At 24.6% G+C, this 26,301-nt stretch overlaps 1 protein-coding gene across 6 annotated transcripts in view; it reads left to right on the top strand.

The window, feature by feature from the left end:
- LOC105368208 (hyperpolarization activated cyclic nucleotide gated potassium channel Ih) overlaps positions 1-26,301 on the top strand; it is an 89,328-nt gene that overhangs the window by 30,026 nt on the left and 33,001 nt on the right. For all 6 annotated transcript variants that reach the window (XM_011507218.1, XM_011507210.1, XM_011507201.1 and 3 more), the window contains exons 3-4: positions 18,781-18,944; positions 24,614-24,750. In XM_011507218.1, the coding sequence (XP_011505520.1) occupies positions 18,781-18,944; positions 24,614-24,750 (301 nt within the window). The remainder of the gene's footprint in view (positions 1-18,780; positions 18,945-24,613; positions 24,751-26,301) is intronic.

The raw sequence follows: 26,301 nt of genomic DNA, 5'->3' as shown, positions 1-26,301 counted from the left end.
TTGAAATATTTTTGCGGCGGATGTAGGGGCGTAACGGTCGAGTTTAGCAAGTTTTGACGTATAATGAGGTCGCGAGTTAGCTCCCGATGTGCAGAGATCAGAACGAATAACGTCATTAACGGATCGTTAGACATGAGTTTGTGAATTTTCATGTTTGTTTTAATATTACAATAACGCATTGTGAGAAACGATGATATTCATAAATTCAATGATGCTAATGTGGTGAGTGGAAATTATGTTTGGAAAATGGAAAATAAATTAATACTTTTACGAGTGGAATCGAATGTAAATAATGGAAGTAATGTAAAACGATAAGTACAGGAGACATATGAAAAGAAAAATTTTTTCTTTTTCTCATCAAGTCTAAGATTTTGTAATAATATTTCAAGCTTAAAAAATTTTCAACTTATTTTCAAATTTCTTGTACTTCCTATTTGTATAGAAATTCAACTTTTATACAAATGAAAAACAACATTTCTTCATCCTTCGTGTAATTTAACATCTGTAATTTCTTTTATTTATAATGATGAATTACATAAGCATTAATACTTAAGGTCATGTGTTTTATTTTCAAAATTTTGTTGCTATGTTCAATTCACGTAAACATTATTATTTATTACCACATATTATTATCATATACATTTTTAATTAATTTTTACATAAAAGTAAATTAATAAAATGTATTTAATATCATTACAAGTAAATTTTCAGAAAAACTCGTTATGCTCTGCTCATAGCCAATACAAATTATAATTTATACAATATATTTTTACATTTTTTCAGATTTTACAACATAAATGTAGAATAATAATTTTACGTCCATAAATATAATATTTAGCTTTAAAAGATTTAGCATCCATCAATTTTTAATTCAACCATTTAATAATGTGAAATTTTCAAGCATTGAAAATCTTAAGCTAATCGTTAATAAGATTGAAAAATTTTTTGTAAAAACATTAAAATAATGCAATATGATTAATAGTAGATTATTTTATCCTACATGATTATGTAGATATTTTCATGTGGATGGGAATAAGTTCTTAATGTACTTCATATTTATATGTCTGCCAAAACTTAATCATATTTTATTCAACTTTATATTCTTTCTAACATTACAATATTAAATTATCATTTAAATATTGTAAATATGTTGTTATTTATAACTGCAATTATTCTAATATTTAGTTTCCACTTCTTCGCCAACAATATTCTATTCTGCAGGCATACTTTTTGCAAGTTATGAATTATTTCATTCTTACAGCTATAAATCACATTTTAAAGCTAAATTACAAAAGTCAGACAATTTACGAAAGTACAATTTGGTATGATTACAATTAATGTAAGTATAATATAAACAAAAATTCGATTTTACAAATACTATCGATAAAAAGCAAATGCACATTTATTAAATAAACTAAATAAATTGAATTCTACAAATATTTCGGTTCTTTTATATTTTACAGATAATATAAGTCAATTCACCATTATTATTTTCTTCTTTTTTTTTATCTTTCTAAATTTTATATTCTATCTAATGCGTACATTTTTAGTATAATATTTGCATAAGAAAATTAAGTTTATATATATATATATTATTCCTTTTTCCTATTGTCGCTTAATAAAAAGTGCCCATTTTTAAACTTTTTGCCGTCTTGTGAAATAATGGAAATATGCAACACCTGTTCATTTATTATCAATGTATATATACATGGACACTCGTGCATGTATAAGAATCATTCTCTCACTATTGGAACTGCAAAGTTAAGTTTCGACAAGAATTTTATATCTCACGAGAGTGCTGAAACGAGTTTAGTTCGGTCATCTTTTTTTAACTCCGCAGAAAAAAAAGAAGAAAAAGGAAGAAGAAGAAAACAAACAAGGAATCAGCGGTAGAAAAACTGTATAAAGCGCTCGATAGAACAGCGAGAAGAGTAAGGGACGGGGAGGAGGAATGCAATCAAGAGATATTCTCATGACAACGGATTTAGCAATTATTCTTACGATAAAATATATAATATCTATTTATTTCATGGTATTCACGCACTCATGATTGTTGTAGACACAATAATATTTTAGCAAAACCATAAAATAGTACAAATTCGATTTTTGTAAAAAAAAGTTAGTTAATTAGACGTAGCTTGTTTTGAATTTTAATTTGACATTTGAGCTTTAATTTAATGAATGTTAATTTTTCAATCTTATTTTTAAACGGATTTTCAAGAGTTCCATAAAATGATGATTAATAGGATTTATAATTAACATATTATGCAAATCAATTGTAGTATGTATAAAATGTTAATAAAGTCTTTTAAATTTCACCTAACAAATGCTTTAATTTTATAACGAGTACTAGTGTACATTTTTGCTTAATTAAAAGGTTAATTTTAAAATATATAAGAATAAATCTGTATTGATCACGTAAAATATTTATGAAAAGTAATAAAAATCCATTTTATCGGTTTCCACTTGTTTTAATATTACTCTACCAGAATCAGAATAGATTTTGTAATTCGGCCATTAATTTAAAGTAGCGACCTTAGTTAATAATATTTGCATTGGAAAGAGCAAAATTTGTTTATGTCTTCATAAAAATTAGGCTTATGTACTGAAAAATGGAAATGATATGCTTCATTATGATGATTAAATTATACTAATATGAGTAATTATTTAATATTATAATTGCACGAAAGCGTATTGTCAATGTTAATTTGTTTTTTTTTTTTTTTTTTTTTTTTGTCAAACTTAATGCCTTTACTTATAATTGTAAACTTCTAATTATATTTATAATACATAATTTGAAAGAACAAGAATATCGTTAATATTTGTTAAGATTATTATAGATTTTTTATTCACGTTAGGTTAATTTCTTCTCATTGTTTTTTTTTTTCTTTTTTTGGAATTGATGTAATGTTGAAAATTAAATAATATTATGTATTAAAACGAGCTTTGTATTTATAAAACAATTAATATATTCTAATTTGAAGATTAATTGCTTTTTCCGTGATCAATTTTACTAATGTACTTGAATATGTAAAATTTAAACTTATTGAGATTTCAATAAAGAGACATTTCAAGCTGTTTTTTAAAGGTAGCGAAAGTATGATTATTACATGCATAAACATTAATTAATCAACAGGCATTCAAGCTTCATAAATCGATTAAATTTCTGGTAATCTCACGATGCATATAAATCCGAAAACGACATTGGGTTTAATCACGGCAGAGATAATAAAAAGAGAATATCGCGCTTTCTATACGACAATATGCATTCCAGTGAAAATATGCGATCCTACTATATCCAACAATTAATGCAGTCGGATCAGCAATAATCTACCAACGATTCAACTTTATTATATTCCCTCACTCCACAATTACGATTAATTATTTTATCATTGCGTGTATGTCGATCTGAAATAACGATCTAAAAAGAAAAGTCTTCTTTAGCGAGTATTCGTGGTTTTATTCCGGCAAATAAATTTCTTCATTTTGGTAAATATTATCTCCGAGTCTAGGACTCATTGAGCGCTAAATCATCCGTATATTTCGTACGTAAGTTGAAAGGAAACTTAAGTTGCGCACGATTTTATACTCTCACAAATGATTCGAGTCTAAATCACGCATATTTTCTTTTCGTCGCTATAAATTATTTGCTTTAGTTGAGGTATAAGATGAATTCATTTTATTCTACGACACAAACAATAATAATAACTTATTTTTTGTAACATTTTTTTTTTAAGAACTACTCGTATGATTATTATCTTATTCATTATGTATCATTACAAAGTCGTTGGATGATTCATAGTTGATTTTACACTTTTATTAAATTAATAAACTTGATTCTCTAATGTTAATGCGTTAATACACTCATGAATCTTCTTATTAATATTTTGTATATACGTTTATTTTAATTTTTATTTATTAATAACAATTTTTGTTTTATAAACAAATTATATGAACTAGTTTTTATTTTAGACAAGACTTTGTATTTTTTTCTAATGCTTCAACTTCTGTAACTCAAATAATTAATCACAAGTTTAACATTAAACTAAATTATTTCATCTGAATTTTGATTATATTTTAAATTATAAAATACTTAATAATTTTTTCGAACAATCGTTTCATGAAATATAGGCTTTGTAAATCAAGTTTGACAAGAAATTTTTTATTCTTATGGATAAATCGGCAAATTAATTAAATATTATTTTAAATAATTATGTAAAATCATAATATATTTCTGTTCTTTGAATATTCTATTGGAAACGTTAATTATTTTTTATTTAATTAATACTTAATCTTACTTGTTTCATACTATAAAAGTTTTAACAAAATAAAATTATTATTAAAATCTACGTTTGATATTTTAAAAAACGATAAGCCTGAGTTATATTTTTATATCGATAAAAGATTTATTTCATTATAAATATGCAAATATTCGGAAGTTATTAATGAAAATATGAATAAAGGTCAGTTTTATCCCTTGATTGAATATTAATGACAAATATATCGACGTTACAAACATTGATATTCTGAACATTATGGGATATTAAAATTATAATTAACTAATATTCGAAACTCTGAAAATACATTAAATCTTTAAGATATTTCTCGTGAATGATACAAAAAAAAAAAAAAAAAAAAGAAAAAGAAAAGAAAATAACAATAAAAATCATAATAAAATTGATAAAAAAAGAACGAAGAGAACATGCTTTCTGGCGTTATACGAAGTCCTCTTCATAACAGTTGATCAAGTGAGATCTTGATTAGTTAATTAAATCGTAAGTTTATATCGCGTATCTGACATCATAATTATTGCTGGACCCTATGTCGCCATTTTGCGTCTGTGTAAGGAAGATCACAAAATAAATAAAGAAGAAATAGATGGATAGATAGTTAGACACACATAGAGAGAGGAAGAGATAGATTGATAGAGAGAGTGTGGGGGAAGAGAGAATGTATTAGTATGTATATGCGTCCGTGACCCGGCCAACGAGTGGACGTTATAGCAAATACATAGCGACGTGGATTTGTTTTTTTTTTGGTTTTTTTTTTTTTTTTTTTTTTTTTTTAAATCCTCGGCTGATCGTGACCTCGGATTTGTGACTGCGAGCTTACACTCGGCCTATTTTTCTCTTTCTGTTTCTTCTTCAGTGTATTATGGCAAATTTTGAATGGTAAATAGTACGATGTCTTTCTGAACCTTGAGATTAATCATATGAGTTGGGCACTAATAAACGTTTAAAATGTTTATATGAATTTCACAGTTAATTGCTTTGATGATAGCAGAATTGTCCATTATCAAAGAGTGATTTATAGTATGCAATGAAAATACTCGTAAATGTTTGGATAAAATTACGATCGTAGAATATCAAGATCTACATGAGTAAATGTAATTCTAATGATTTACTATAAGTCATGCTTATTTCACCACTTCATTGTAATAATTTATGTAAGAGTACGAAAGATTTTTGCCTCATGGTATAAATATAATATTTACCATTAGAATATAATTCGTTCGACATATGACGAAGAAAAATATTTTTAGGGTTTCAGGTTAGATTGATAAAAACATTCGTTAAAATATGACGTTGAGTACTAAAAACTCAATTATTAATACTATTAACTTATATTATAAATCATAAAATATTATTAGATATTAGATAGCGATTTGAAATATTTATTGAAGTAAAATTTATAAAAGTATTGATTGAAATATAACAAATTTATAACATTTCGTTAATGTATTGGAAGAGTAAGTAGTGTTAATCTTCGACTGTAAATAGTTTATAAAAATAATGATAAATATTACATATTGTAATAGTATTGTTAATACTAGCATTAATAATTATAAAAAATTATATTATATTCTATTATAAAAAAACATATACTTACACAAAAAGGAGATTATTAAGAAGTAAGAAAAAAAAGATGATCATTTTAAATGCAACTTTCTTCTGTATTTATATTAAACATTTAAATTATGATATATAATTGAAAAAACATTTTTATCGATTATTATTTTCTTTAAAAAGTATAATGAAAATTGTAAATTAAGTAACATTTATACATAATACTTATAAAATGCAAGATTTATAAGATTGTGTAAAAAGATGAGCTGAAATATTTGAAGAAGCAATATTTATGCCCTAAAATTTCTACCAAAATCTTCTAGAATATCTTTTCTAGAAAGTCGATCAATCCTCGTATAAATTATTATCTAATACAACAGGCATCTCTAAGTAGATGTACAAGCTGTTAAATCATCAAGGCGACACCTTCATTATTATTATAAGACATAACCCCCCCTAGTACGAGCATCGTATATCACTTAATTTCTATCCATCTCTTAATCGTATAAGTGAAGCGCGCAAGTATAAACCGACAGTATTTTCACGCACATACACCACCATACAAACTTAGCTCCACGTACTTACTCATGCAAAAACTCAAAACGTTGATTCGTCACATTGTCCATCAAGAAATTTCTACCTTCCCTTTATGAATCTGTCCTTTTTTCTTTTTTTTTGACATTCTTACTCTGTCTCCCCCCTCTATCTCTCTCTCGCGCTCTCTCTCTCTCTCTCCCTCTCGCTCTCTCTCTCTCTCTCTCTCTCTCTCTCTCTCTCTCTCTCTCTCTCTCTCTTTCTCTCTCTGTGTGGCTGTGTGGTTGTGTGTCTATCTCTCTCATTTGTAAAATATATGTGAACGCACGGAACGGCACCGAATCGGTTATGTCAGCATCTTCCGGTCAGTCAGACACAATGGATGGCCTCGCGGTATTGTTCCGTCGCCATTGCCAGATGATCCACGAGCTAATCGTCCTCTCCCTACTTTTCATTCCAGGTGTTCTCTCATTTGTAGCGTTCCTTATACGTTTGCCTATCGGACAAATACACTTGCTCGTATATATGGGTGTTTTAGATAAGCATGGTGTGTGCTCGACCGCATTCAATTCTGTGCATTCGCTTAAATTCAAGACGTGCATTCGTGTGAGTGTCGCTACATATGTTGTACCCTGACATTTGTTTTAATTATAAATTAACGGTAAATATATGTTGTGATAAAATGAGAAAAATATTACCTGTACGTTTTTTGTCCTACTTTAAGAATAAGTCGCAATAAAATATAATAAATATTTTTTCCACACTTGTTATATAATTTCACGACAGCATTTATGTTTGTTATTGTTATAAGGAATATTTTGTATTTCAAAATACATTAATAAATATCTTTCATCTTGAGTGCTTGAGTAACGGAATTACTATACATTTGATTTCTTTGAATTTATTTAAAATTAATTATGTAACGAACTGTTAATTTGTCTTTGACAGCCTTTACATGAAAATTGGATCTATAAACTATTGATTATATAAATTATTGATTATATACACGCAATACATGATTACATACTCTTTTCATTTTTAACATAAAAACAATTAATTGAATTATGAATAATTGGTTCAGATGAAGAAAGTGTCATATTATTATTACTCATTTCGTATAAATATTTATCAATTTTAATAACAATTTAAATAAAGCAATTTTATGTAATAATAAATGAACTTCTTGTTATAATAAAGAAAATTTTGTTTAATATATAGAAGCCCTATATAAAGTTTCTGTGATTTTCACACTTTAAGTATTTGATTTACCAGTAGAATAAGCGTAAATTTTTATATAACGTAATAAGGTTATACACGCAATTACCGAGCGTTAGGACTTTTTATATTTTACAAAAAAATAAAGATGCAATATCGTTTAATATTTACACATGTATTCTTGAACCATAGTTTTTATATTTATTTACGCGTGAATAGCAATTTGTTGATTAATCGAGATCAGAAGAACAAAGAATATGCAACATAGAATATGCAATTTATGTTTTATTACGTAGCGTCAAGTTTTTGTTGTGTAAAAGTGGAAAGATTAAGTTTTTATAAGAAAAATTGTAAAAAAAAAAAAAAAAAATGGAAAATTAAGCAACTATTTCAGAAAGATAAGATATTGGATTTTTTTTTTTTTTGTTTTTTACAAAGATTTACTTCATGGCGCATCTTCTCTGTTTTTGAGAGAAGACAAAATAATTAACAGTTTTTATATTTAATAATGTATTTAATAAATCTTTTAATCAATATTTACGTATATTAATCAACTATTTTGAATTTCAATATTCTTCCTCCAATAAAAATCTTCAGTGCCCTACGCGTTATCTTATAGTTTCAAATTTATCATCATTGTATGCTGAAAGCTTCCTGTACATATAAAGTCGAATCATACATACAAATTCAAGTGTTGAAGATACCATTACAAAATTCTTCGGTCATATTTCTAATTGCTTATTAGCATAGAATTTATATTATTTGCACCATTTATTTGTAATTACATTCAAGATATTTAATTTGTCATGATATAAACTGTAATTTTTAGTATTTGTAAATAACTTTATAGAGATGATATAGCGAATGCTATACCATTTTTAATAATATGAATTTATCTGTCTATTTAAAATACGGTTGTTTAATAAAATGTGTTTATAGTAAAAATAACTTTTGGACAAATTATGAATAAAATGCTATGTATATCAATATTTATTTTAGAGGCAACACATTTTTAAAATCACCAATACAATTTAATATAATGATAAACTAACAGATTTACAGTAAAAATATGAAAATTTATTGGTATTAACGTACAATTTAATCTAAAATTAACTATTTATTTTTATTTCGAAAAGCTTCAAATATAAAATTTGTAAATACTTTTTCCTATTTTTTAAAAGTAGTAATTAAATGAGTTTTTATAAACGTAACGATGTATTTACGTATATGTGCACGTATTTGCGTAATTTATATTTTATTTACATAGATAATAGCACAAGAGAAGTCGGCCTGAACAATATTAAATAATTAAGAACAATAATATTATAATAAGGCAAATTATCACTTTTATTGCAAAAATACATAAACGTTCGTGTGCCTGGGCGTGAGTGTGTGCGTACATAAATACATAATTAACATGTACATATTTCATTACATTAATATTTAAACATTTTTATGCATCTGGTTAATTTAAAAATTAATAAACTACAACTTCGTCTTTTACTTGTTCATACGATAGTAGAAGACAAAGTAATGTAACTCGAATAAAATTTAACGTCAATACATTTGGCGGATTTAAAAAATTCCTCTATTGCTTTTGCGTATAGATTTTGCATATATAACGGTTGTATTGAACGTTTTTAAAATTTATTGAACTTATTATTAAAATTTTGTTCATTGATTAGCTAATAAAATTAAAATAAAAAATTACGAAAGAATAGAATTTCCTTGCATATATGATTTGAATTTTTTGCACTTTAGTATAATTAAGTAAGCTTTAAGTGAAGTAACGAAAAATTAGTGCTTAAATTGCTTAATTAGAAAAATAAAAGAAAACGATGTTTCAGACATTATTTACGGGTTCTATTTTAAAATTTAACCTAAATTTAATATCTCATGCTCTATATCGTTGTTTTATTATTAGTACATTTTATTACTAAGTATAAAATACAATTGTGGAACTTTTAAAGATGCACTTTATTGTTTTGTATATAATTATAGTTACAAAAAGTGCAAATAATATAGTTTAAAGTTAGAAAAAAAAAACAATGTAAATAGAAGTCTTCTTAAAATGTATTTGTAAAAATAAAGAAATATAATCATATGTATCCTTTATAATATTTATATGAAGTAATACATCAATTCTGTATTATGCTTATTATTTATTCAACAATGATAATAAGTAACCATCGTAATTTTAGTTTTTTGTTCATAAGAGAGTATAATTTATCAGTTTTTACAATCCACATATATTCATACACGAATTTTTCGATATCGCTTTTATGAAGATCAACAGAATGATAATGGGTAAAGAGAGATTACGAGTGAATGTAAAAAAGAATAAGAGAAAGAAAGGCAAAGACAAATCACTGCAGACAGAATGATGGAATCAAAGAAATAAGCAGCGAGGCGATGAGGAAGAGAGATGATGGTTAATGTCAAGTACTAAAGCTATATACGACGAAGATTCTAACTTGAAGATATTCAGTGCTGCAGTGACGAAAAGTTTATTTTCTTGCCGCTGCAGTGTCGAGTTCGCATATGTATGTTGCGACCTGACGAAAATCGCATTGGTTTTGTCTTGTTAAGGCCTTCGGTAAATATTCATTACATGGGAATCTGGATTGATTCATATCGACGGAGTTCAGGATTCGGATACGTACGCGTGTGCAGTTAGAATAATGTTTAAATGTAAGAATGGCTTTAACATTATATTTTTAATATAATTTATTCAGGTCATTAGAGAAAAAAACAAAAACAAAAACAAAAACAAAAACAAAAATGATGAGTTATTTCATATTTGGGAATTAAATATTTTAGAATGAAAATGTATGAGAAGAAATGAAAATACTGATTTATCACTCTTTATTTTATACAATTCTGACTTAATATTTTATATTCTCTGCAACACCAATAAGAAATAGATATTCTTTAAAATTAATATCACATAAATTTACAATCTTCGATAAAAATTAATTTCACGAAATCTCAATAAATAAATGGTTAAACAAGAAACAAACACTATATATGTACAAGTGTCTTACTAAATGTAACATTTTAAGCAACATTTTGAAGTTTTTAATTTTACTATTAGGTTAATTTGTTATAATTATTGCTGTATTGAAACAAGTTATTTTAATAAATTGTAAAATTTGTCTTAATGTAGATCAACCATATACTATTTATTATATATATTTGCTCTAACACAAAGTGTATTTATCATTTTCTTTATAAAACTGGATATGGTAAAAGTATCTGGTTAAAATAATATAATTTTAATCAGTTACGAAAATTTAATGATCAATATTATTAGTGAAAGTCCAAATTTATCCAATTAGCCGAAATTATTTGTTTTCAAATATTTTCGACTAATTGGATTGGTTTAAACGATTTAATTATTTTTAACATGAATTGATAAAAGTATCGATAGACTAGTTTTAAATTTTACAGGTATATTTTATTTTTAACCTTTGTTTAAATTTATAAACAATATACTTTAATCGAAAAATATAGTGTAGTTTAGTTTTTAGTTAATTATAAATAATGAATATAAAGGTAAAAAAGTTTCTGCACCAATTAACTTATCAGATTTCATTTTTATTAATACGTTCGCAATGTGTCTAATATTGTTGGTTTTTTTTTTTTTTTTTTTTTTTTTGTTTTGGATATTTGAATAAATTAAATTTAAAATTTAAAAATATTGTTTAAATTTAATATCCTATTGATATCAAATAAATCATTTAAATATATTAGCTTATAATTTAACTCGAGTTGTGTGTTACACAGATTACAATAATAATAATTAATTTACTGTAATTTATAATCCGATCTTCTAATTTCATCAAATATTTAATACAAAATTTTTCATAATTGTCATTTAATTAAATATTTAATATACTTGTAACTATACATATGAACGCAAATTACACAAAAACTATCCCCAAGTATCCCTATATGCATAATTCATTGACTAATTATACAAGTCAGATGACAAATTATTATCCCTGCCTTCTTCATTATATTATTGAACCTGATCTCTACATATCCAACTCTTTTAATTGTATACAATAGCTTCAATTATGATGTTGTGAAAATTAATAAACACGAGATAGTTTCATTTAAATAATACAAATGATGTAATTTAATATATCTAATTCTGATAAATTAATACTTCCTATATTTCTGAATACTATTTAATCTTTTCGATATTATCAATTATGTAATATAAATTTTATTACTAAAATTATTAAATTGAAATTCAATAAATATATTTATAAATTCATAATATCTAATTAACATCACTTTATAGAATTGTTTACTCAAAGTAAATTAGTTTCAATTAGAATTCTGAGATAACTAATAACATAATTTATAAAAAAATAGAATAAACAAGTTGAACGCATATGGTTTTCAAAAAACAGATCGTTTTGTTATTAATATTCTAAGAAGTATATAAAGTAATTAAAAAAGTACAGTATTATATTTATTTTCCAATAAAGACTTAATTTTCTAGTGACAACTGTAATTATGCAATTCATAAAATATGTAAGTTTTTTACTACGTTTTTAACGAGATAATAATTTTTATAATTATATACAAATTGTTAAAGTCTCTGATGCTATTGTCTATGATTTCAATAGCGAAAATCTAAAATGTATTAAATATATGTCTTTTTCAACAAAAGGAAATATGAAAATAGATAATATATAGTTTTTTTTTTGTTATAAAATGTCGAAAAAATTTCGAATTATAGCTGTACAGTTGAAATAAACTGTTTATATGACATATTAAATATTTATACGAATAATCTACACATTTAAGTATTATATATATTTAATAAATAAAAGATATAATATGAAAATAAAAATTGATTACATTTTCTTGTATAAAAGAAAATAAACGACATTTATGGAGCATTTGGATATGTACATGTGTCAACATGTGGATATTTAAAGACTGTGAAATTACATTATATATATTGTTTTATTATCTTTAATTACAAATTATATTTCTTAAACCAGAAAAGTATTAAGTCATTTATCAAAATTTGTATTATTTTATAAATTTGTTGAATTAATATTTATTGTCATCTCAGTCAATTATACAATACTTAAAGCAAAAAAATATATCTACATATATATATATATATATATATATATATATATATATATATACATTTTGCGGATGAAACAATATAATGTACTATAAAAAAAAGTCGATAATTTGTATTGAAATAGAATTTAGATAAATTTTTTATGTATCTAATAGTATTAAAATGATAGTTAAATTCGAAAAAGAAAATTTTGTGTATTTCGTGGACTTTTGCATTTGTTTAAAATGTTTGTATTTCAAATGTGAATTTTTTTTTCATATTTCAACAAAAATATTACGTATATGTAAATTTAAAATAATAATATATAAATATTTTTATTTTGAATATACAAGCATATAATAAATATTATGTTTGTTATAAATATGTTCAGTAGTACCGAAAAAATTTCAAATCCATTGTCATGCCATGTGAAAAATGTGTTAAAAAATATATATATAGTTAACTAGCAATTTATTATGTATTCCGTATGGATAATGAAAAGAAAGAAAATAAGAGAAAAAGAAAAGAAAATGAAAAATAACAATTTCTATAAATATTTGAGAACTACGTACTGTTTTTCTTTTCTACTTAGCTTTAATTTAAAAATTCTTAAGCTTTTTTATATGCCCAGTATATAAAAACACATATAAAAAAATTTATATTAATTATTATTCTATGATATCTTCAATGATTAAATATATTGGATTTTTTGTACTATTATTACCATTAATCAACTAATATTAATAAAGTCTTTTGGAATTCAATTCTTTATTCAATTTCAATTTTATAATCTACAGCATTAGAAATATTATATATTCATCCAAAAATCTGTATTTTTTTTTGTAAAAACGATTATATTAATCTTTGTATAATGGCGATATTAGGAGTAGAGAAGAAATACACTTGATTATATGGTTTTTAAAATGTTTATAATCTAATAATTCGTAACCATTAATTTTTCGTGGTTTAATTAAAAAGATTTAAAAATTATTGAATAATTAGAAAATAAAAATAAAAACTTTGTATAAGTATAATAAATTTAACCATAATTTTTTTTTTTTTTTTTTGTAGAATTAACTCAATTCTGTAGGTAATATCCTTGTACTATGAAGATTAAAAATTAAGATAACGTATAATTTTATTTAAATATTGATGAGAATTCGGCTAAACCTGTCATAAAAATAACCAATACATTATACATAAAAACCGAAACATAAAGTTAACTAACATCATAAATAAGTATTTTAAATATGGTTTCAATAGTTATTTAATGAAAAAGTTATCTAACGTACCCACTATACTGGTGGAATGTAATTTTTGTTTTTAAAAAGATAAAATTATTACAAAAATATTATGTTTTTAAGTATATTAAAATTATTCAGTATTTATTTGTAATTACAATAACATTTCAAGAATATATTAAATTGAGTTAAATTATTCAAGTTTGTTCATAAAAGCATACTATAGGTTTTCATTTATATGGCCTTGTCCTATGGACAAACAATGATATTTGTTATAAAACTTTATTAGTGATACAAAGACATCGGTTTTATGATTAAATACATCATCTATGTTTCATACGACTAAATGTAGAAATTTATTAGAAAAGGAAAAAATCCATGTTAGTAATATCTAATGAATACAAAAAAAAAAGTGTATCAACATTTATATCCTTCGATCGATGAACATTAAATATTTTTATTGTTTTATACTTATAGTTAAAGAAAATATTAGTAACCTCTTTCTGTAATTGCAAATTTTTTTTTTTCATATACACATGTATATTCATATAATTTCTCGCCCCCCCCCTCCGCCCCCCCCCGCCCCTCACCTCACCTCACATTTGCAATTCAGACAATAGGATTTCTATTATTAAAACGAAATAATGCTAAAATAGAAGAAATGTATTTTTTTTATCATTCTCATGTTGTTTTTCATAATTATAAATTAATATTCACGTAAAATTGTAGAATGTCTGAAATAAAATCCGTATACAATGGTAATGAAAGCAAATAATTTGGTCATACATTGTATATACATAATACATAAGGTGCAAGGAAGCAACGTGATTAATGATTAATTGATAAAGTTTATATAAATATTTTCGAACAACTAACGATTTAACAAATAACGAATGAAAAATATTATTATATTCAGATGCATAATTCATCGCTATAAATTAATTATACTATGTGTACATGTGTATTTTTTATGGACTATTCCTTAATGTATTGAATAGTATTTCCTTTATGTGGATTATCATTTATTAAATCTTACTTATTAAATTACTCACAATACATCCGTTTTCTTTATAAATTATTCAGAATAGGACATAGGACAATAGTCACTTATGTACAACGCTGCACTCTCTACGAATATTTTCTTTTTACAAAAGTAACATTCAAAGCACTTAACATCATTTCAGCTGCATCACAAGTTTTCGATTCTGTACGAAGTACAAAGTTGGAAAACTCTAATAGAATAATGTGACTAGCTTACAGCCAATGTCAGAACATTTGCACATCCGCTTTTTGCCACTAGAAACTTTGAAAGGACGCAAAACTCGTAAAAAGCTTCTGGGTGTGTCCAATGTAAATCCACGTTTACCATGACGTCAATTCATCCATAGTTTTATAGTTCGAGTCTCTAATTGGGATTAGTTAGCCTAGTATGACTAGCACCAAGAAGCTTTTTGGTTTGAGTATGTTGTATGTATGTCCTTTCCATATATGCACTGTATGTATGAAAATTCTAATTATGGTCTTTTTAAGTTCTTTGTTCGTTATATGCTTAATCAAAATTTTTTCTTTCCCCATTTATGAATTGCTTAACATATATAATTAACTTAATATAAGCATATATATATATATATATATATATATATATATATACATCTAGGCTGAAGTTTATCTTTCTGGTTGCAGACATAATTCAATCAACGATTTGAACGAAAATCTTACGTGAAATGCGAAACTAACAAAAGTACTTTTTATTACATGTATGATTTTGTTTCATTGATCCTTTTTCATTACTTGTCTTCATCAGTTAGAAAACATTCACTCAAAATAAAAGAGTAAAAAATATAATAATAAATCATTTTTTATTTGATATTAGTTATTTTGCAGATGAAACTAAAATATTTGTTTACGTATTATAAGTATTCGTATAGTTACTCGCCATTTTTCATAAATAAAAACATATGTATGATCGGTAAGCTCGATCGTAATAATAAATCAAGAAAAGATATTTCTTGTTATAAGTGATTTAATTGAAAAATAAGCATGAAAAATCTGTATAATTGGATAATAAAGAATCTACAGTTAATTTAGTAAATACGGTATTCATACATTCTCTTATTTATGCTTTATTTAAACTTATAATAAAATTAAGAAATAAAATTATATTTGTCCAACATGATAATTTTTTTTTTACATTATAAAAATATTATAATCATCAATATGCAATAATCAATTATATAAAAAAATGTATATATTATATACTGATGTATTATCTGCTAGGAATATAACTATAATTATAACTAAACTTCATTAAAAATAACTTTTATAAAAAATTATATTACATTTTTGTTTTGATGCAATGATTCACCTACAAATTCAATATTCATTTATTTGCGTAATCTTGAAAAATTGTATAGAATATGTATTGCGATATAAATATATTCGTGAAAAGTGAAAATCATCGTTTGTAAATACTTTATAATCTATATGATGTTATAATAATTTATCCGACGGCAATCACAATTATATTTGTATGACTTATACGCATACATGATATTGACAACAATGTCATAAAATTATACGGACTAGTATTTTTCGCACTTGGCGTATTAATAGGAATCTGGCATTAATGATATTGAGTAGATGTAGTAATTTCTGATTCACGTACACTCTTAACGCTACATTACCTTAATAAAATATCCGTAGTTGTTTGCTTAAACGCATGAGCGTTTTAAAATCTATTAAAAAAGTTATTAATATACGGAGATAAATATTTGAAACGAATGATAACCTTTACCAAAAATTTATAATTATAATTCGTTTAAATGATTTAAATTTAAGAACAATGAGGTGGGAATACGTAATATTGTAGGAAGATTATGGAAATACGGATCAATAGCTACGTCAGTCATATGCTACAAATAGTTTATTGGCATCTTCGTTATGGATGAGTCCGATGTGATTTGAGCACAAGCATCATTGAACGGATAGTAAAGCGACATTTATAATTTACGATAATAGACGGAGCTTCGGAATCGTTTGGGTAGTATCGCGATGTCATCACTGGCAAGGGGCATATTGTAACGACTCACGCTATATGTACATAAATTAACAATCATTAGTAGCTTGTTTATCGGCGACGCCTGTCGAAACTCGATGAAGCAAGTTGAGTAAATTTACTCCCCTGAAGAAATTGAATGTACGATGTTACTATCGTGAATTTTTATGATAAGCTCGCTGTAATTCCTGATTGATATGGCATGCGATTTCAGTATAAACAGTACAACAGAAGCTCCAACTCTGGAAGAACGATAACTATCATTATATATTACGCAGAAATTCTCTATTACATTGTAATATTATTGTAATCGAATATTGTAGTTTTATATAAAAATGTATTTCTGAAATACTATATGTATTTTAGATGCATATTTTCATAAATATGTTGAGTTCGCGTGCAGCATAAGTAAATTTATATTATGTAGATGATTTCGTAATCATAAATAAAATAATGTTTCTTATTGTCTAATGTAATAAGTAGAGTTTTTATAAAAAAAAAAAAAAATAAACACACACACACACACACACACACACACACACACATACACGCTGACTTAAATTTGCTGTAAAAACAAAATTTTCATTATTAATTTAATTTAAAAGTACGATAATGTAATGGAAATTAAAATACTCCAACAACTAATATTTCTTTCTGCATTGAGCAATATCACATCATTAAAGACACTTACTTACTAATTCGACAATTGTCGTCTGGCTTATCTGCCGTAAATCTATGTATATCTCTTTTTATGCCCTACAGCTTTACGCCCTTTATATGGTAACGGTAATATCCACAATCAAATATAAGAATATTAATGTAAGCATGAGAGGATTGTAGTCAATTAAGCGATAGTTAACAAGATTTTCCACAATTTATCGTTAAAAATAATTTTATAGCAATACATCGATTCGATTAAGTAATCCAGTATATTTTGACATTTTCACAAAGTCTATAAGTTAATTCTAAAGATTTAATTAACCCTGTTATAATTATAAAACTATCAACGTTTTCTCTCTCTCTCTCTCTCTCTCTCTCTCTCTTAATATATATATATATATATATATATATATATATATATATATACCTTTCACGCTCTTTAACAAGTGCTTGATTTCTGTCAGACGTTACAAACCTTTTTAATTTGATTTTTTTCTTTCATATATTTGTGTAATTTTTACATACTTGAACCAATAACTTTTCTCATTTATTTTGAGCATTTATTTAAACTAATTTCATAGTGCGAACAAACATACGCATTACATCGGGAATCCAGCTCTAGATAATGGAAAATATTTCCATTCGTATTTAACAATTTAGTAATTTCCAGTATATTTAGAGAATGTGCAGTAATTTCTTAATGAAAAATTTATTAAATAAAATAGTTTTTATTATTATTATTTTTTTTTTAAACTGTATTATATAATATGTTACTTAATAATTTTATACTACTTTATCATCTTACAAATCTTTTATTACAAATTAATTTATATAATGTTATAATCCTATATTCATAATAATATTAGAACACAAACATTAAATGTTGGTTATGAAAAATTAATTAAATTTTATGCAACGCTTTTATTGTTGTTTACTTCGATGGCTTATATTTTATAACTACGTAATAAATAACATCAACCTAAAAATGATAAATAATAAGTGTGAATGAAGCGTGGACTCAAGGTTTCTGCAGCTATATCAGTTTGCATATTAAACAAAATTCCATTTCATTGTAACAATAGGAAGTAAATAAAATGTAAAAGTTAATCTCTAAAATGTGTTTCTTTATTATTACAGATTTTATTGGGACTTGTGCATGCTTCTTCTACTGGTGGCCAACCTAATCATCCTACCGGTCGCTATTAGTTTTTTCAACGACGATTTGAGCACACGGTGGATAGCCTTCAACTGCCTTTCTGATACGATATTCCTTATAGATCTCGTTGTCAACTTTAGAACCGGTAAATTTAATTATCACGTTAAGCCCAATTTTATTAACGCACTTTTTTTAATTAATTAAGGACAATTGTCGCATCGATAGTGTCAATAATTTTAAGCTACTTTCAAGGTACTTTATCTTTAAAGTAAAATTATAAAGTCCTAATGAATAAAACATAGAATTATTTATAATAATATATATATATATATATATATATATATAATTAATGTGTTGTAATTTTACTTGACTTTCTCAAAATACCAAGGACTCTCTAAATATAGTCTCAAGATTTATAAACTGAGATATTTTATTATAATAACTGAGATATTTTATTGCAAAATAAAAAAAAAAAAAAAAAAAAAAAAAAAAAAAAAAGATTTATTTAAATAATCAATATTTTTATCTTCTTTTATTATATCAAATAATACTAAATGTGACTTTATAGTTTATAAAGTTTTAAATTCAATTAAGTTATTATTTTAAAGTAGACATTAAATTGTCCTCTAGTCTCAATATTCAAGAATAGAGTTAATTGAAGCAATAAAAATATCAGATATAATTATTTAGGTTAAATTCCTAAAAGCATCGTATTTATTTTCGCACATAAAATTCGATTTGTGTGATAAATTAATAAATAATTATTTGGGAAAAGATTTTTCCTAGATTAAAATCTATAATTTTGTTGTGATAGATTCTATTACATAATATTTGCTTTCTATGAGATTGAAATGGTAATGACATTAATCTTGAATATTATGTTTAGTTATTTAATTCTTGTAAAGAACGTATAGTTTTTAAAATATTTTTTTTGCTATGTAGTCTCAATGGATGAATTATAATAAGAAAAGAATCAAATTTTTGAGATTATTATATTGTTCAATGTGTAATGAGTGGACTCAAAACTATTTTAAAACATGGATGGTTTTATAATTTTGCATTTGGTACTCAATATATTTTTTCATTTTTATTTCGTATACAAATAATTGATGGTCATTTTTTGAAACTTGTAATTGTTGCGGAAAGATCAGATTTAATCAGCCTAGTGAAGCTGTTGGCGAAAAGGAAATTTCATTACTTAGAAGCCGTTATACATAGCCGTAGAGCCAGTTATTGGGAAGATTATTTTTTAATTGCTAGATAATATTTTTAAACACAAATTTCTCTGTAGAACAGATTATTTGAACTTATTGGCCTATTGTCTTTTTAGATATTCCAATTTTTTGTTTGTAATGTGTATTTTAAAAAGTAATTCTATATTATTTATTATTTTTTTTTTTTCCAATTATTCTTTATACGATTTTTTGAAACCTATTATTATAGAAGTAAACAAAGAAAATACTATTTTAAAGTAACGTTCGCATTTATTATAAAATAAAAAAAGAACTAGTTATAAATAATAAAATTTAATAGAGGATTTTCAACTAATAGATGTTAAACAATTTCTGTATAATAATAATAATAATAATAATAATAATAATAATAATAATAATAATAATAATAATAATAATAATAATAATAAGAAGAAGAAGAAGAAGAAGAAGAAGAAGAAGAAGAAGAAGAAGAAGAAGAAGAAGAAGAAGAAGAAGAAGAAGAAGAAGAAGAAGAAGAAGAAGAAGAAGAAGAAGAAGAAGAAGAATTCTACTAATAAAAATTTGATAAAATTATCTATTCGATTAATGAATTTTAATAATTATGACATGTATCATCTATAACTTATTACAACGATAATTTGTAAATATTTTTTCATTTATTCTATAATATTTCTGTATTTGTTTTAAACCACTTAATTAAAAGAATTTATGTGTAATTAACTGATTAGATATGCCACAGTTTATTCAAATCTTTTAAGTAATTTTGTCATCTATAGTATATACGAGGAAATAAAATCCTATTAATATTGTTTTGAAATTTATATTTAACGCTATGGAAATATATTTTCAATTTTTAAATTAGATTTTTGCTTTATTTTCATTTCTGTATACACGGCAGATATAAATTACTTAAATCTATTCAGATACGATAATTTACAAAAATTTATTAAATTGATCAATGTTCGAATTATAAATGTAAATAATGTAAGATTTTAAACGTAGTTTATTATACAAAAAATTTAACAATGTCATTCCTATAGTCTTAAATACCAGTTCTAGAACTTTTCGAAAGAGTCTATCAAAAAATTTAATGATTATGATACATGTCCAAATAATAAAAAAATTAACAAATTAGGTAACCATAAAATTGTATTACGAATTTTATAATATTACATTAAGGATGGAAATTTGTCATAAAATCAAACCCAACAATTATTATAATTGACTTATTTATTGTTATTTTATTATATTTTCATCATTTTTAATTTATTTATTTTTATTATTAAAGTGCATTGTCGTACGTTGTCAATTGTTCCAGTACTTTTCGATTCATCGACGAATTAACATTTATCGTTACTATTTAATTCAATTTTCTATTGTATCGTCTATTGTAAGGTTAATGTTTTACTAAAAGTTGACATTGATAAAATTATCAGCAGATTTTTCTATTGCACACAATTTATCATAAGCAAATATTAATTATATATTTTTCTATTATTATTATTATTATTTCTTTGAGTTTGTACATACTGAAATTATCATTTTTAATTTAACTAATGAAGTATTAAAAATAAAATACTTTTATAATATCATTAGAATAAGATAAAAATTAGTATTTCAAAAATTTGGTTAATCTTTCTCTGATTCACTATATATTTTCGAAGTAAATGTTTTATATAATATATTATATAACGTAATATATTTGTTGTTTATGGAAATTAAACAGAAATTTTTTAGGTATCATAAATTATAGATGAATTTGAGTGAATTATAGGTGAACGAAAAAATGTATTTCTTAATGATCAATTTCGTTAAATGCGAATAATAAAATTATAAATTATGATTAAGATACATATTACATATATAATTCCTGATTATTTGCATAGTTTGATTTGGCCTTTATCGTCACAAATATTTTAATGATTGATGCAATTAATTAAAATTAATGCTGTATTTTCTTAAGAATGAATACTTGGAGATAATGACGACTATTAATAAAACATTTTCTTTAATATTTATTTATTGAAGAGTTAAATAATTGAATTAAAACAAAAATCTGTTACACTTATTTTTTATAAAAAATTTTGTATCTTCATTTGAGTCACGTCTACCTAAATATTAAGCGTTCCATAATATTTTTTAAATAGATTTAAAAATGGTTTTGATTGCTGAATTAACTGAATTAGTAAAATGTGACTGAATTATGATTATACCGGATACGAGTAATACTATATTACTTATTACTGTATTTCTTACTCTCATTGATAATTATACCACGTGATTGTATTTTCTTTCTTATAAAAAACAATAAAAGTCTGATTAGGCGATTAGTCAGTAGTATGAAAGTGACGCACTGTAGATTTTAATATTTATGAATAATAAATGATGAACTTCATCATGTTTAAAAATTCTAAAGAATTACTATATCTTAGATTAATACGATCATATGCTATTGTAAATGGTGTTTTCACTACATTTAAAATTGTTTTTACGAATTGATTTTAAATTTCAAATTTTAAGACTAATTGCGTGAAATGTAAATTATTGTTTCTTTGAAAATAATTTATTTTTACACTTTATACGTAAATAATTATTATTTTATAAAGAATTGTGTATAAATCGAAGTATAATGTTCCAACATTGACAATTGAAAATTTGTCAATTTTTATGTAATGATTAAAATTGTAATAGACGTGTTTAATGTACTCTTTCATTATAATTTCTCCTTAGCAGCTTTTTTTATAAATATACAATACATAAGTAATTTGAAATATTAATTTGTCATTTACTTCTCTTGAATTTTCCATTAATTATAACTATCAAAAGCTTTGCACTGAATCATTATCTTTTCGAAAATAGTAAATATTGAGTTCTGTACAAACAAGTTATTCAATTATAATTAAATATTCACAGTAAGAACATCACTTAGTAATGCATATTAATTGTTACATTCGCGAGTCTACATTTGCTTGCGGCAATGCAGTTACCGTTTACAAAAATTTATTATCTTCGTATGTAATAACAAGTTCATCGTGTGAAGTAGTGCGAGTCACTTTATACAATTGTGCCCAGGGGAACTTCTTAGTGCAAGTGGAATTTCACATTTCTATGTCGGCCGTCGGAGAACTTGTATCTGAAAAAAAAATATATCCCAAAGGAATCGAGGCTAGTTACAAGCAAGGCCTACTAAATTTTCTTCCATTTTTCGAATTTTTCGATTCTATATCATTTTTTTTTTATTTAATTTTTTTCTTTATTATTTCCGTTTGGTATTAATTTTTGGATTTTAAATATTTAGTAACAAATGAGATTTAGTTTCAAACGACCATATTGCTACGGCCTACAGTTATTACAGAAATAGTTAATAATTTAATTCTGAACTCACTATAGAATAGGTAAATGAATTTAATTCGCAATATCGAAGAAATATTCGAGGAAGGTTAGTTTTTATGACTTTATTATAATTTTTATGACCTTAATTTTACTCCTGGAAATTTCATGCTAAAAACGTCGAACACATTTTTAAACGTTTCAAATAAAATGTAGAAAAGTATAAATCAATAATAATTTTAAAATTTACAGTGAATAGCAGACAATAAAGAGAAGCTTTTTATATTGATTATAATTCGAGAATCGTAATAAATATTTTGAAAATTATTAATTATTGAAATAACGTAATGTATATATATATATATATATATATATATATACTTGTAGTGACTATTGCTCAATTATTCTATAAATATACACTCTATATATTCTATTTAATATTTGACAACGTATTCCACCAAATAATTATATTTATTATCAATTAACAAATTCATTAATAAATGGGAATTAAATAAGTTTTTATTGCTGTTTCTTTTCTCAAGTATCATTTTGCATGTAAAGTATTTATAGAGAAGTATTTAGTGTATTTAGTATTTAGAGAATAATTTAAGAGAATATTTATAAAGAGTTAAGACAATCTTAATCAAAATATAAACTAAAAATCTGACAAAAAATATATTTGAAAATGTATGAAAATAAGGAAATAAAGTGAAATACAAAATTGAAAATATAAATGAATAAACTATATGTGTTAATTTATTATTAATGTTGTCATTGTGATATGTAAATGCCATCGTTAGAGTAACATTATTTCTTAAAGTAGACATAAGATTTCCCTTTAAAAAAAGGTAAAGAAATTATATTTACGAGTATCTGCGTAAAATCAAAACCCAATGTGTAACCGAAGTCGATATTGGTTAAAAGTAAGGAGGTCACGTTAATGAGCATTTGGGGTTCGAATTCAGTGGATCGAAGCATTAAAGACTAAAATATCGCTATTACATTCTGTTACTTATCTATATAACTCGGTATCTAATACAGACAAATTATTAATTTTAGTAATTGAATAGAAACTATGAAGACCTAGATATCTCAATATATTACCAAGGAATAAATTAAAAATAATAAAAAATAATAAAAAAAATTTATAGAAAAATTAATAATTAGACTATAGGAATATTACTGCTTTAAGTGCGTTATTTACAATAATAGAAAAAATTAAATATCTAAAGAAGGGAGCCTGGTTAATCATGTTCTTTCATAACTTTAGGCATAATGCAACAGGACAACGCCGAGCAAGTAATACTGGATCCGAAATTAATCGCCAAACACTACCTCAGGACATGGTTCTTTCTTGACCTCATCTCCTCCATACCGCTAGACTATATTTTCCTCATATTTAATCAAGTAAGTACATCAGCTTCCATTTTTCCTTTTTTTTTTTTTTTTTTTTTTTATTATTATTGTATTTTTACTCTGCCTATTGCATCAGCTACAATTCATTCTATTATTATTTAATTTAATTTAATATCATTTCTATAATCAATGTATATTGATAATTCATCTGAATTTCGATATACATATGCAAATATACATATTTGTCTTGGCTTAACCATTATGAACTTAGAATATTAAGAATATTATTAGTAACATCATTGCCCTCATTAATCATATAAATAAATTAAAATTTTATTGTTCGATTGAAGGTAAATGTTTTATTGAAATGTCTTTAGATTGTATATAATTGCTGTAATTGTATATCTTGAGAAGATTTATCCGCACATATGAAAGTCCTTTTATTCACACTTCAGTGCTCAAAAAAGACGATAACGAGTTTTTTCTCTTAAATATATTATTAGTCAAATAATAAAATCATTAAATTTATATTCTTATATAAAAAAAATGAATATCTTTTGTGTGAAATACCTTTTTATGAATTTGAAATAATATCGATGAATGAATTATAATGAATTATTACAAATATATTCCATAAAAATAATATATTTTCATCCAAAGGGATCGTTAAAAGAGAAAAATTTACATTCATTCCAGTTATAAACTTCTTCACTCGTACAATTTTTTGTCAGTAGAGCTTAAATTAATAAGCCCTCTAAATAACTAGCAACTTTGAAAAATCAATGCATGAAAAAGTCCAACAAAAAAAAAAAAAAAAAAAAAAAAAAAAAAATCACACACACACACACACACACACACATACAGGCTCTCACCTCCCTTGAGGAAATTCTTAAGATCTCAAACGATGAGATTCGTAGAGACCTTGACAGGAACAAAATTACTTTCGCCATCGGTTATATCTTCCCAAGACCGTGATTCGTGTATTGCCTCTTTGCGGATTCCCACGTGTCTAAAGAAAGAATCAGCAGCGAAATGACGGACCAGCATTGGCACACGTTTTTTCTTTTTTCTTTTATTCATTCTCTCTCTCTATCTCTCTCTCTCTCTCTCTCTCTCTCTCTCTCATTTTGGACTACATTACGGTATCTCGTAGTGGCAAGTATAGTTAAGAGACCGACCGGATTTGCCTCTCCTCTCCTTGAGCTTATTTTTTATACGTGAATAAAACTGGAAGGAGGCATAAGCCGAAAAGCTAAAATAACCTTAGAAGTTAATTTTGGGATTTTGCTTCTACGGGTTATTGTGAATTTAATAGCCCCATTTCTTGCTTGACGGGTTTATGATTTTTCTTATTGCTTACGGGTCATCTAATATTTTATTAGTGCGTAAGAGTTATTTTAAGCTTTAAAGAGGCAGCGCGCATACGCAAAGTAACTAATAAAAAACATAAATTGATTTAACAATTCAACAAAACATTCATATGCTAAACGCCGTGAATTTCATATTATGTTTGAATATTGAAACAATCAGTTAAATATGATTTATTGAAAATATACTTAATGACAACACTTTTTTTTTCAACTATTTTCATTATTTTCTAAA

This window comes from Ceratosolen solmsi, unplaced genomic scaffold (assembly GCF_000503995.2).
Source record: "Ceratosolen solmsi marchali unplaced genomic scaffold, CerSol_1.0 scaffold10, whole genome shotgun sequence".
NCBI classification, from domain to species: Eukaryota; Metazoa; Arthropoda; class Insecta; order Hymenoptera; family Agaonidae; genus Ceratosolen; species Ceratosolen solmsi.
The sequence above is the reverse complement of the archived record's forward strand: the minus strand, read 5'-3'. Positions and strand labels throughout refer to the sequence as shown.